Source organism: Petromyzon marinus, chromosome 83, assembly GCF_048934315.1.
Source record: "Petromyzon marinus isolate PM22_M1 ecotype Great Lakes invasive population chromosome 83, UKy_Petmar_22M1.pri1.0, whole genome shotgun sequence".
Lineage (NCBI taxonomy): Eukaryota > Metazoa > Chordata > Hyperoartia > Petromyzontiformes > Petromyzontidae > Petromyzon > Petromyzon marinus.
In genome coordinates, this window is record NC_133748.1 from 890,433 (window position 1) to 903,595 (window position 13,163).

A 13,163-nucleotide genomic window follows, 5' to 3' on the forward strand; every position below is an offset into this window, starting at 1 on the left:
TAGTGGTGTAGTGTATAGCAGTGTATAGTGGTGTAGTGTATAGTAGTGTATAGTGTAGTGTATAGTAGTGTAGTGTATAGTGGTGTAGTGTATAGTAGTGTATAGTGGTGTAGTGTATAGTAGTGTATAGTGTAGTGTATAGTAGTGTAGTGTATAGTGGTGTAGTGTATAGTAGTGTATAATAGTGTAGTGTATAGTAGTGTATAGTGGTGTAGTGTATAGTAGTGTATAGTGTAGTGTATAGTAGTGTAGTGTATAGTAGTGTATAGTGGTGTAGTGTATAGTGTAGTGTATAGTAGTGTATAATAGTGTAGTGTATAGTAGTGTAGTGTATAGTAGTGTATAGTGGTGTAGTGTATAGTAGTGCAATATATAGTAGTGTAGTGTACAGTGTATAGTAGTGTAGTGTACAGTAGTGTAGTGTATAGTAGTGTAGTAGTATAGTGTAGTAGTATAGTGTAGTGTATAGTAGTGTAGTGTATAGTGTAGTGTATAGTAATGTAGTGTATAATGTAGTGTATAGTGTAGTGTATAGTGTAGTGTATAATGTAGTGTATAGTAGTGTATAGTGTAGTGTATAGTGTAGTGTATAATGTAGTGTATAGTGTAGTGTATAGTAGTGTATAGTGTAGTGTATAGTAGTGTATAGTAGTGTAGTGTATAGTGGTGTATAGTGTAGTGTATAGTGTAGTGTAGAGTGTAGTGTATAATGTAGTGTATAGTAATGTAGTGTATAATGTAGTGTATAGTGTAGTGTATAGTAGTGTAGTGTATAATGTAGTGTATAGTGTAGTTTATAGTGCAGTGTATAATGTAGTGTATAGTGTAGTGTATAGTAATGTAGTGTACAGTAATGTAGTGTATAATGTAGTGTATAGTAGTGTATAGTGTAGTGTATAGTAGTGTAGTGTATAGTAGTGTATAGTGTAGTGTATAATGTAGTGTATAATGTAGTGTAATGTAGTGTATAGTGTAGTGTATAGTGTAGTGTAATGTAGTGTATAGTGTAGTGTATAGTGCAGTGTATAGTGTAGTGTAATGTAGTGTATAGTGTAGTGTATAGTGCAGTGTATAGTGTAGTGTATAATGTAGTGTATAGTGTAGTGTATAGTGTATAATGTAGTGCGTAGTGTATAGTGCAGTGTAGTGACCCGGATGCTGACTCCCGTGAACTGCTCGATGGAGGGGACGTTGCCGCCGCTGCCGCTGCTGCCGCTGCTGCTGCCGTGCGAGGGGCCGGGGTCCCCGCCGGAGCCACCAGCCCCACCGCCATCCCCTCCATCGTCCTGGCCGCCCGCTGAGCCACCAGCGGCGGCGGCGGCGGCCCCGGCGCCGTCAATGTCGCCCTTCTTCATGATGAGCGTCGCCTTGCCGCCCGGCACCAGCTTCTGGAAGACCTCGCTGAAGTTGCGAGACACCTGGGAGGTGGTGGTGGTGAGGGTGGTGAGGGTGATGGTGAGCGGGGGGAGATGGTGAGGGTGGTGGTGGTGGTGAGCAGGGGGAGATGGTGAGGGTGGTGGTGGTGAGCGGGGGAGATGGTGAGGGTGGTGGTGGTGGTGAGCGGGGGAGATGGTGGTGGTGAGCGGGGGGAGATGGTGAGGGTGGTGGTGGTGGTGAGCAGGGGGAGATGGTGAGGGTGGTGAGCGGGGGGAGATGGTGAGGGTGGTGGTGGTGGTGGTGAGCAGGGGGAGATGGTGAGGGTGGTGGTGAGCAGGGGAGAGGGTGGTGGTGGTGGTGAGGGTGGTGAGCAGGGGGAGATGGTGAGGGTGGTGGTGGTGTAGTGGGGGGGAGATGGTGAGGGTGGTGGTGAGGGTGGTGGTGAGCAGGGGAGAGGGTGGTGGTGGTGGTGAGGGTGGTGAGCAGGGGGAGATGGTGGTGGTGGTGGTGAGCGGGGGGGAGATGGTGAGGGTGGTGAGCGGGGGGAGATGGTGGTGGTGAGCGGGGGGAGATGGTGAGGGTGGTGGTGGTGAGGGTGGTGGTGGTGGTGAGGGTGGTGGAGGAGCAGGAGGAAGCGGTAGAGGAGGAGGTGGGAGAGGTGGAGGAGGAGGAAATGAGGGGACACACGTGGTGGTGTCTCTGTCTCTGTGTCTCTCTCTCTGTGTCTCTGTCTCTCTGTCTCTCTCTGTGTCTCTCTGTCTCTCTGTGTGTGTGTCTCTGTCTCTCTGTGTCTCTCTGTGTGTCTCTGTCTCTGTGTGTCTCTCTGTGTCTTTCTCTGTGTGTCTCTGTATGTCTCTCTGTGTGAAAGTGAGCTGTGTCTCTGTGTGTCTCTGTGTCTGTGTGTCTGTCTCTGTGTGTCTGTCTCTGTGTGTCTCTCTGTGTGTCTCTCTGTGTGTCTCTCACCTGTGTGAAGGTGAGCTGTGTCTCTGTGTGTCTCTGTGTGTCTCTGTGTCTCTCTGTGTGTCTCTGTGTCTGTGTGTCTCTCTGTGTGTCTCTCACCTGTGTGAAGGTGAGCTGTGTCTCTGTGTGTCTCTCTCTGTGTCTGTGTGTCTCTCGGTGTGTCTCTGTGTGTCTCTCTCTGTCTCTCTGTGTCTCTGTGTGTCTCTCACCTGCTTGAAAGTGAGCTGTGTCTCTGTCTCTCTCTCTCTGTGTCTCTCTCTGTGTGTCTCTGTGTGTCTCTCACCTGCTTGAAAGTGAGCTGTGTCTCTGTCTCTCTGTGTGTCTCTCTGTGTCTCTGTCTCTCTGTGTGTCTCTCTCTGTGTCTCTCAGTGTGTGTCTCTGTCTCTCTGTCTCTCTGTGTGTCTCTGTGTCTCTCTGTGTGTCTCTCACCTGCTTGAAAGTGAGCTGTGTCTCTCTCTCTCTCTCTGTGTCTCTCTGTGTGTCTCTGTGTCTCTCTGTGTGTCTCTGTGTCTGTGTGTCTGTCTCTGTGTGTCTCTCTGTGTGTCTCTCACCTGTGTAAAGGTGAGCTGTGTCTCTGTGTGTCTCTCTCTGTGTCTGTGTGTCTCTCTGTGTCTCTCTGTGTGTCTCTCTCTGTCTCTCTGTGTCTCTGTGTGTCTCTCACCTGCTTGAAAGTGAGCTGTGTCTCTGTCTCTCTCTCTCTGTGTCTCTCTCTGTGTGTCTCTGTGTCTCTGTGTGTCTCTCACCTGCTTGAAAGTGAGCTGTGTCTCTGTCTCTCTGTGTGTCTCTCTGTGTGTCTCTGTCTCTCTGTCTCTCTGTGTGTCTCTGTGTCTCTGTCTCTCTGTCTCTCTGTGTCTCTGTCTCTCTGTGTCTCTCAGTGTGTGTCTCTGTCTCTCTGTGTGTCTCTGTCTCTCTGTGTGTCTCTCACCTGCTTGAAAGTGAGCTGTGTCTCTCTCTCTCTCTCTGTCTCTCTGTGTGTCTCTGTGTCTCTGTGTCTCTCTGTGTGTCTCTCACCTGCTTGAAAGTGAGCTGTCTCTGTCTCTCTCTCTGTGTCTCTCTGTGTGTCTCTGTGTCTCTGTGTCTCTCTGTGTGTCTCTGTGTCTCTGTGTCTCTGTGTCTCTCTGTGTGTCTCTGTGTGTCTCTCACCTGCTTGAAAGTGAGCTGTGTCTCTCTCTCTCTGTGTGTCTCTCTGTGTGTCTCTGTGTCTCTGTGTCTCTGTCTCTCTGTGTGTCTCTGTGTCTCTGTCTCTCTGTCTCTCTGTGTCTCTGTCTCTCTGTGTCTCTCAGTGTGTGTCTCTGTCTCTCTGTGTGTCTCTGTGTCTCTCTGTGTGTCTCTCACCTGCTTGAAAGTGAGCTGTGTCTCTCTCTCTCTCTGTCTCTCTGTGTGTCTCTGTGTCTCTGTGTCTCTCTGTGTGTCTCTCACCTGCTTGAAAGTGAGCTGTGTCTCTCTCTCTCTCTCTGTCTCTCTCTGTGTCTCTCTGTGTGTCTCTGTCTCTCTCTGTGTGTCTCTCACCTGCTTGAAAGTGAGCTGTCTCTGTCTCTCTCTCTGTGTGTCTCTGTGTCTCTGTCTCTCTGTGTCTCTGTGTCTCTCTGTGCGTCTCTCACCTGCTTGAAAGTGAGCTGTATGGCTTCGTATTTGCGCAGCTCCAGCACGTTCATGAGCTCCATGATGGACTTGTAGCCTCGGTCGAGCTCCTCCTGCCGTTTCATCAGCTTCTCCTTCTGTTCCGAGAAGTTCACAAACTGGTCCAGCGCCTTCTTGTTCACGTGGCCATACTTCTTCAGCTCCTGGTTGCACTGTTCCAGCTTCTTGAACAGCTGAGGCACGGCGGGAGAGAGAGAGACACGGCGGGAGAGACACGGCGGGAGAGACACGGTGAGAGAGACACAGAGAGAGAGACACAGTGAGAGACACGGGGGGAGAGACACGGGGGGGAGAGACGGAGAGAGACACGGGGAGAGAGACACGGGGGGAGAGAGAGAGACACGGCGGGAGAGAGAGAGACACGGTGAGAGAGACACGGGGGGAGAGAGAGAGACACGGCGGGAGAGAGAGAGACACGGTGAGAGAGAGAGAGACACGGCGGGAGACAGACACGGCGGGAGAGAGAGAGACACGGCGGGAGAGAGAGAGACACGGGGGGAGAGAGACACGGTGAGGGAGACACGGCGAGAGAGAGACACGGTGAGGGAGACACGGCGAGAGAGAGACACGGTGAGAGAGACACGGCGGGAGACACGGGGGGAGAGACACGGCGGGAGAGACACGGTGAGAGAGACACGGGGGGAGAGACACGGTGAGAGAGAGACACGGTGAGGGAGACACACGGTGAGAGAGACACGGTGAGAGAGAGACAGAGAGAGAGACACGGGGGGAGAGACATGGTGAGAGAGACACGGAGAGAGAGACACGGGGGGAGAGACATAGAGAGAGAGAGACACGGTGAGAGAGACACGGTGAGATAGAGACACGGCGGGAGAGAGAGAGACACGGAGAGAGAGACACGGTGAGGGAGACACGGTGAGAGACACGGTGAGAGAGAGACACGGAGATAGAGACACGGCGGGAGAGAGAGAGACACGGTGAGAGAGACACGGCGGGAGAGACACGGTGAGAAAAAGACGGTGAGAGAGACACGGGGGGAGAGACACGGTGAGAGAGAGAGAGACACGGGGAGAGAGAGAGACACGGCAAGAGAGACACGTCGAGAGAGACACGGCGAGAGAGAGACACGGAGAGAGAGACACGGCGAGAGAGACACGATGAGAGAGACAAGGTGAGAGTGAGAGAGACACGGTGTGAGAGACACGGTGAGAGTGAGAGAGACACGGTGAGAGACACGGCGAGAGAGACACGGTGAGAGAGAGGGGGCGTCTCACTCCTCAGCGTGCCCCTGTAGTTGTTACAGTCTGTGCGGTCCCCCTTCTCAAAGAGGGGGACCACCAGGGCATCCTTCCAATCCTGCGGAACCCGTCCAGTGGTCCAGACTGTTGTTATGATGTCATGTAGGGCAGTCTGTGCACAAACGCCGCCCTCCCTCAGCATTTCACTTGGGAGATCATCTCTGCCCGGTTGCCTTTCCTGGTCTCAGACTCCGGATCGCCCTCAGTACTTCCTCAGCAGATGGCACCTCAGCCAGCCACTCACAGGGGGTGACTTCCTCCTCCAATATTTGAGGCACCGCAGCCTCAGCAGGGTCATCCCCACTTTGTTCCCACGATGTTTTCCTGGCTGAGGGATCCCACCTCCACCTCCACCCCCCACCCAGTACGCCTCACAGAATTGCTCGGCAAATCCGCACACCTGTCCCTGGTTTGCAGCAGGGGTTCGGAGATTGGATCACCCTTCTTTCACCTAATCACGCTCGGGCGCTGCAAGGTTGCTTTCTCGACCGAGCTAAATAGGAATTTGTGATCGCGGGCCACTGAGTCGGACTTCACACACGCACACAGTATACCAAACACACGGCAACACACACACACGGGCAGACCCTCACCTGCTTGAGTGACAGGTTCTGGTACTTCTCAAAGGCGTCCAGTGGCAGAGATCCCAGCTCCCGGATTCGTTTCATGTAGTCGTCCTTCTTCTTGAGCAGCATGCTCTGCCGATTAGTCATCTTGTCCAGCTCCTTGGCGTCGTGGTTGATGGCCTCCAGCTGCTCCTTCTCGCGCCCCTTCCACGAGTCCATCGTCCGCTGCAGCTCCTTGATCTCGCCCTCCAGCTTGTCCGTCAGCACGTCCAGCTCTGGAGAGAGAGAGACAGGGAGAGAGAGACACGGGGAGAGAGACACAGAGAGACAGACACAGAGAGAGACTCACTCACACACACTCACACAGAGCTGCTTGATCTCTCCCTCCAGCTTGTCCGTCAGCACGTCCAGCTCTAGAGAGACACGGAGAGAGAGAGAGACAGGGAGAGAGACGGAGAGAGAGACACGGAGAGAGACAGAGACACGGAGAGACACGGAGAGACAGACAGAGACACACTCACTCACACAGAGCTGCTTGATCTCTCCCTCCAACTTGTCCGTCAGCACGTCCAGCTCTAGAGAGACACGGAGAGAGAGACACGGAGAGAGAGACGGTGAGAGAGACAGGGAGAGAGACAGAGACACGGAGAGACAGAGACAGACAGAGAGAGACTCACTCACACACACTCACACAGAGCTGCTGTATCTCTCCCTCCAGCTTGTCCGTCAGCACGTCCAGCTCTAGAGAGACATGGAGAGCGAGAGACAGGGAGAGAGAGAGAGACAGACAGAGACTCACACACACACTCACACAGAGCTCCTTGATCTCTCCCTCCAGCTTGTCCGTCAGCACGTCCAGCTCTGGAGAGAGAGAGACAGAGACAGGGAGAGAGAGAGACACGGGGAGAGAGAGACAGGGAGAGAGAGACAGGGAGAGAGAGAGACACAGAGACAGAGAGAGACACGGAGACAGAGACACAGAGAGAGAGAGACACAGAGAGACAGACACGGAGAGACAGACAGAGACACACTCACTCACACAGAGCTGCTTGATCTCTCCCTCCAGCTTGTCCGTCAGCACGTCCAGCTTTAGAGAGACACGGAGAGAGACACGGAGAGAGAGACGGTGAGAGAGACAGGGAGAGAGACAGAGACACGGAGAGACAGACACAGAGAGAGACTCACTCACACACACTCACACAGAGCTGCTGTATCTCTCCCTCCAGCTTGTCCGTCAGCACGTCCAGCTCTGGAGAGACACGGCGAGCGAGTGTTTTGGTGAACGTTCTGGTGAGCATTTGGGCGAGCGTTTTGGTGAGCGAGTGTTTTGGCGAGCGTTCTGGTAAGCGTTTTAGTGAGTGTTTTGGTGAGCGGTCTGGTGAGTGTTTTGGTGAGCGTTTTGGTGAACGGGTGTTTTGGTGAACGGGTGTTTTGGTGAGCGAGCGTTTTGGCGAGTGTTCTGGTGATCGTTTTGGCGAGTGTTCTGGTGATCGTTTTGGCGAGTGTTCTGGTGATCGTTTTGGCGAGTGTTCTGCTGATCGTTTTGGTGAGTGTTCTGGTGATCGTTTTGGTGAGTGTTCTGGTGATCGTTTTGGTGAGTGTTCTGGTGAGCGTTTTGGTGAGTGTTCTGGTGAGCGTTTTGGTGAGTGAGTGTTTCACCCTCGGAGCGTTTCGTGGTGTCTCCGATGCGCTTGTTGAAGGCCTCCAACTCTGAGTTGGTGGTGCTGAGAGTCTTGTTACTCTCTGTCTCACGGATCTCATTCAGCTCCTACACAGACACACACAGAGACACACAGAGACACACAGTCACACACATAGACACAGACAGGCACAAAGAGACAGAGACACACAGTCACACACAGAGACACACAGACACAGAGACACACAGAGACACAGAGTTGGTGGAGCTGAGAATCTTGTTACTCTCTGTCTCACGGATCTCATTCAGCTCCTACACAGACACACACAGAGACACACAGAGACACACAGACACACACAGAGACACACAGAGACACACAGTCACACACATAGACACAGAGACACAGACAGACACAAAGAGATAGAGACACACAGTCACACACAGAGACACACAGACACAGAGACACACAGAGACACAGCGTTGGTGGTGCTGAGAGCCTTGTTACTCTCTGTCTCACGGATCTCATTCAGCTCCTACACAGACACACAGACGCACACAGACACACACAGAGACACACAGTCACACACAGACACACACAGACACAGAGACACAGAGAGACACAGAGAGAAAGAGACACACAGAGACACACAGAGACAGAGTTGGTGGAGCTGAGAGTCTTGTTACTCTCTGTCTCACGGATCTCATTCAGCTCCTACACAGACACACAGACGCACACAGACACACACAGAGACACACAGTCACACACAGACACACATAGACACAGAGACACAGACAGACACAAAGAGACAGAGACACACAGAGACACACAGAGACACACAGAGACACAGAGTTGGTGGAGCTGAGAGTCTTGTTACTCTCTGTCTCACGGATCTCCTTAAGCTCCTACACAGAGAGACACAGAGAGACAGAGAGAGAGACACAAAGACACACAGAGACACAGAGATACACAGAGAGACAGAGAGAGAGACACAAAGACACACAGAGACACAGAGAGACACAGAGAGACAGAGACAGAGAGAGAGACACACAAAGACACACAGAGAGACACAGAGAGACACAGACAGACAGAGACACACAAAGACACACAGAGACACAGACAGACACAGAGAGACAGACACAACGAGACACAGAGGGGAGCGGTCGTGTAGTGGTTAGCGCTACGCTGTGCTACAAAACCGGGCCAACACCGGTGACGATTATATGAACCGGTCCTGGGCCTCGAATAAGTAGCTGGTGTAGCGGTGGTGGTGTAGTAACCATCGCTAGCACTGGGAAGACAAAGGCGGCCGGGCGTGGTGCTGGCCACCCACCCCCTCGTGTGCTGTGCCAGCCTTCATAGGTGCTCGCTAACAGCACTTGCCCCTACAGCCTGTTAAGGCTACACGGGGGATCTTTGTCATTGAGTGGGTGGGTGAGTGGGTGGGTGAGTGGGTGAGTGAGTGGGTGAGTGAGTGGGTGAGTGGGTGGGTGAGTGGGTGGGTGAGTGAGTGGGTGGGTGAGTGAGTGGGTGGGTGGGTGAGTGAGTGAGTGGGTGAGTGGATGAGTGAATGGGTGGGTGAGTGGGTGAGTGAGTGGGTGAGTGAGTGAGTAGGTGAGTGAGTGAGTTAGTGAGTGGGTGGGTGGGTGAGTGAGTGAGTGGGTGAGTGAGTGGGTGAGTGAGTTGGTGAGTGAGTGAGTGGGTGAGTGAGTGGGTAAGTGAGTGAGTGAGAGAGTGGGTGAGTAAGTGGCTGAGTGAGTGGGTGAGTGGGTGAGTGAGTGAGTGAGTGGGTGAGTGGGTGAGTGAGTGGGTGAGTGGGTGAGTGAGTGAGTGGGTGAGTTGGTGAGTGAGTGGGTGGGTGAGTGGTGAGCGAGTGGGTGAGTGAGTGGGTGGGTGAGTGAGAGAGTGAGTGGGTGAGTGAGTGAGTGGGTGAGTGGGTGAGTGGGTGAGTGAGTGGGTGAGTGAGTTGGTGAGTGAGTGGGTGGGTGAGTGGTGAGCGAGTGGGTGAGTGAGTGCGTGGGTGAGTGAGTGAGTGAGTGAATGAGTGAGTGAGTGGGTGGGTGAGTGGGTGAGTGAGTGGGTGGGTGAGTGAGTGAGTGGGTGAGTGAGTGAGTGGGTGAGTGAGTTGGTGAGTGAGTGGGTGAGTGAGTTGGTGAGTGAGTGGGTGGGTGAGTGGTGAGCGAGTGGGTGAGTGAGTGGGTGGGTGGGTGAGTGAGTGGGTGGGTGAGTGAGTGGGTGGGTGGGTGAGTGAATGGGTGAGTGAGTGGGTGAGTGAGTGGGTGAGTGAATGAGTGAGTGAGTGGGTGAGTGGTGAGCGAGTGGGTGAGTGAGTGGGTGGGTGGGTGAGTGAGTGAGTGGGTGAGTGAGTGAGTGGTGAGTGGGTGAGTGAGTGGCTGAGTGAGTGGTGAGTGAGTGGGTGAGTGAGTGGGTGGGTGGGCGAGTGGGTGTGTGAGTGGCTGAGTGAGTGGGTGAGTGAGTGAGTGAGTGGGTGAGTGGCTGAGTGAGTGGTGAGTGAGTGGGTGAGTGAGTGGGTGGGTGGGCGAGTGGGTGTGTGAGTGGCTGAGTGAGTGGGTGAGTGAGTGAGTGGGTGAGTGAGTGGCTGAGTGAGTTGTGAGTGACTCACCGCTTCCACCTGGTCCAGTCTCTTGCGTAGGTTCTCATTGAGGTACGTCTCTAGACGAGTCATGATGCTTTCGTACTTGATTCGCTCGTTGAGCAGCTGGCGATTCTCCTACTCTCGCAACACAACACACACAGTCACACACACAGTCACACACACACACACAGTCACACACACACACACACAGTCACACACACAGTCACACACACAGTCACACACACAGTCACACACACAGTCACACACACACACAGTCACACACACAGTCACACACACACACAGTCACACACACACACAGTCACACACACACACACACAGTCACACACACACACAGTCACACACACACACAGTCACACACACAGTCACACACACACAGTCACACACACAGTCACACACACACACAGTCACACACAGACACAGTCACACACACAGTCACACACACACACAGTCACACACACACACAGTCACACACACACACAGTCACACACACAGTCACACACACACACACAGTCACACACACACAGTCACACACACACACAGTCACACACACAGTCACACACACACAGTCACACACACACACACAGTCACACACACAGTCACACACACACACACACAGTCACACACACACAGTCACACACACAGTCACACACACACACACACACAGTCACACACACACACAGTCACACACACACACAGTCACACACACACAGTCACACACACAGTCACACACACACACGCAGTCACACACACAGTCACACACACACAGTCACACACACACAGTCACACACACACACAGTCACACACACACACAGTCACACACACAGTCACACACAGTCACACACACAGTCACACACAGTCACACACACACACAGTCACACACACACACAGTCACACACACACACACAGTCACACACACAGTCACACACACAGTCACACACACACAGTCACACACACACACAGTCACACACACACAGTCACACACACACACAGTCACACACACACACAGTCACACACACAGTCACACACACAGTCGCACACACAGTCACACACACACACACAGTCACACACACAGTCACACACACAGTCACACACACACACAGTCACACACACACACAGTCACACACACAGTCACACACACAGTCACACACACACACACACAGTCACACACACACACACAGTCACACACACACACACACACAGTCACACACACACACAGTCACACACACACACAGTCACACACACAGTCACACACACACACACAGTCACACACACACACAGTCACACACACACAGTCACACACACAGTCACACACACAGTCACACACACACACAGTCACACACACAGTCACACACACACACAGTCACACACACACACAGTCACACACACACACAGTCACACACACACACACAGTCACACACACACACAGTCACACACACACAGTCACACACACACACACAGTCACACACACACACAGTCACACACACACACAGTCACACACACAGTCACACACACAGTCACACACACACACACAGTCACACACACAGTCACACACACACACAGTCACACACAGTCACACACACAGTCACACACACAGTCACACACACAGTCACAGTCACACACACAGTCACACACACACACAGTCACACACACACACAGTCACACACACACAATCACACAGTCACACACACAGTCACACACACACAGTCACACACACAGTCACACACACAGTCACACACACACACACTCACACAGTCACACACACAGTCACACACACACACAGTCACACACACAGTCACACACACAGTCACACACACACACAGTCACACACACACACAGTCACACACACAGTCACACACACAGTCACACACACACACACACACAGTCACACACACACAGTCACACACACACACAGTCACACACACAGTCACACACACACACACAGTCACACACAGTCACACACACAGTCACACACACAGTCACACACACAGTCACACACACACACCCCACACAGTCACACACACACACAGTCACACACACACACAGTCACACACAGTCACACACACAGTCACACACAGTCACACACAGTCACACACACAGTCACACACACAGTCACACACACAGTCACACACAGTCACACACACACAGTCACACACACACAGTCACACACACACCCCATACACACACACACAGTCAAACACACACACCCGCGGTCACGCACACACACAGTCACACACACACCCCACACACACACACACAGTCACACACACACCCCACACACACACACACAACCGACACACACAGTCACACACACACCCCACACCCACGGTCACGCACACACACAGTCACGCACACACACAGTCACGCACACACACAGTCACACACACACACAGTCACACACACACACAGTCACACACACACACAGTCACGCACACACACAGTCACACACACACACAGTCACGCACACACACAGTCACGCACACAGTCACGCACATACACAGTCACACACACACACAGTCACACACACACACAGTCACGCACACACACAGTCACGCACACAGTCACACACACAGTCACACACACACACACAGTCACACACACACACAGTCACACACACACACAGTCACACACACACACACAGTCACACACACAATCACACGCACAATCACACACACACACACACACAGTCACACACACACAGTCACACACACACACACAGTCACACACACACAGTCACACACACACCCCACACACACACAGACACACACAGTCACACACAGTGACACACACAGTGACACACACACACAGTCACACACACACAGTCACACACACACCCCACACACACACACACACAGTCACACACACAGTCACACACACAGTCACACACACACAGTCACACACACAGTCACACACACAGTCACACACACAGTCACACACACAGTCACACACACAGTCACACACACAGTCACACACACACAGTCACACACACAGTCACACACCTGCCCTCTCACCCACCCACCCACTCGCCCACTCACCCACCCCCCCCACTCGCTCACCTGTTCGCCCACTCGCGCACTCACTCACCCACCCTCACCACCCTCACCACCCT

At 52.9% G+C, this 13,163-nt stretch overlaps 1 protein-coding gene across 2 annotated transcripts in view; it reads right to left on the reverse strand.

Moving 5' to 3' along the window:
- LOC142907769 (structural maintenance of chromosomes protein 3-like) overlaps window positions 1–13,163 on the reverse strand; it is a 61,546-nt gene that overhangs the window by 14,607 nt on the left and 33,776 nt on the right. For both annotated transcript variants that reach the window (XM_076057535.1, XM_076057536.1), the window contains exons 9-13: window positions 10,064–10,171; window positions 7,463–7,571; window positions 5,831–6,078; window positions 3,939–4,151; window positions 1,152–1,418 (exon numbers count right to left, since the gene is read on the reverse strand). In XM_076057535.1, the coding sequence (XP_075913650.1) occupies window positions 1,152–1,418; window positions 3,939–4,151; window positions 5,831–6,078; window positions 7,463–7,571; window positions 10,064–10,171 (945 nt within the window). The remainder of the gene's footprint in view (window positions 1–1,151; window positions 1,419–3,938; window positions 4,152–5,830; window positions 6,079–7,462; window positions 7,572–10,063; window positions 10,172–13,163) is intronic.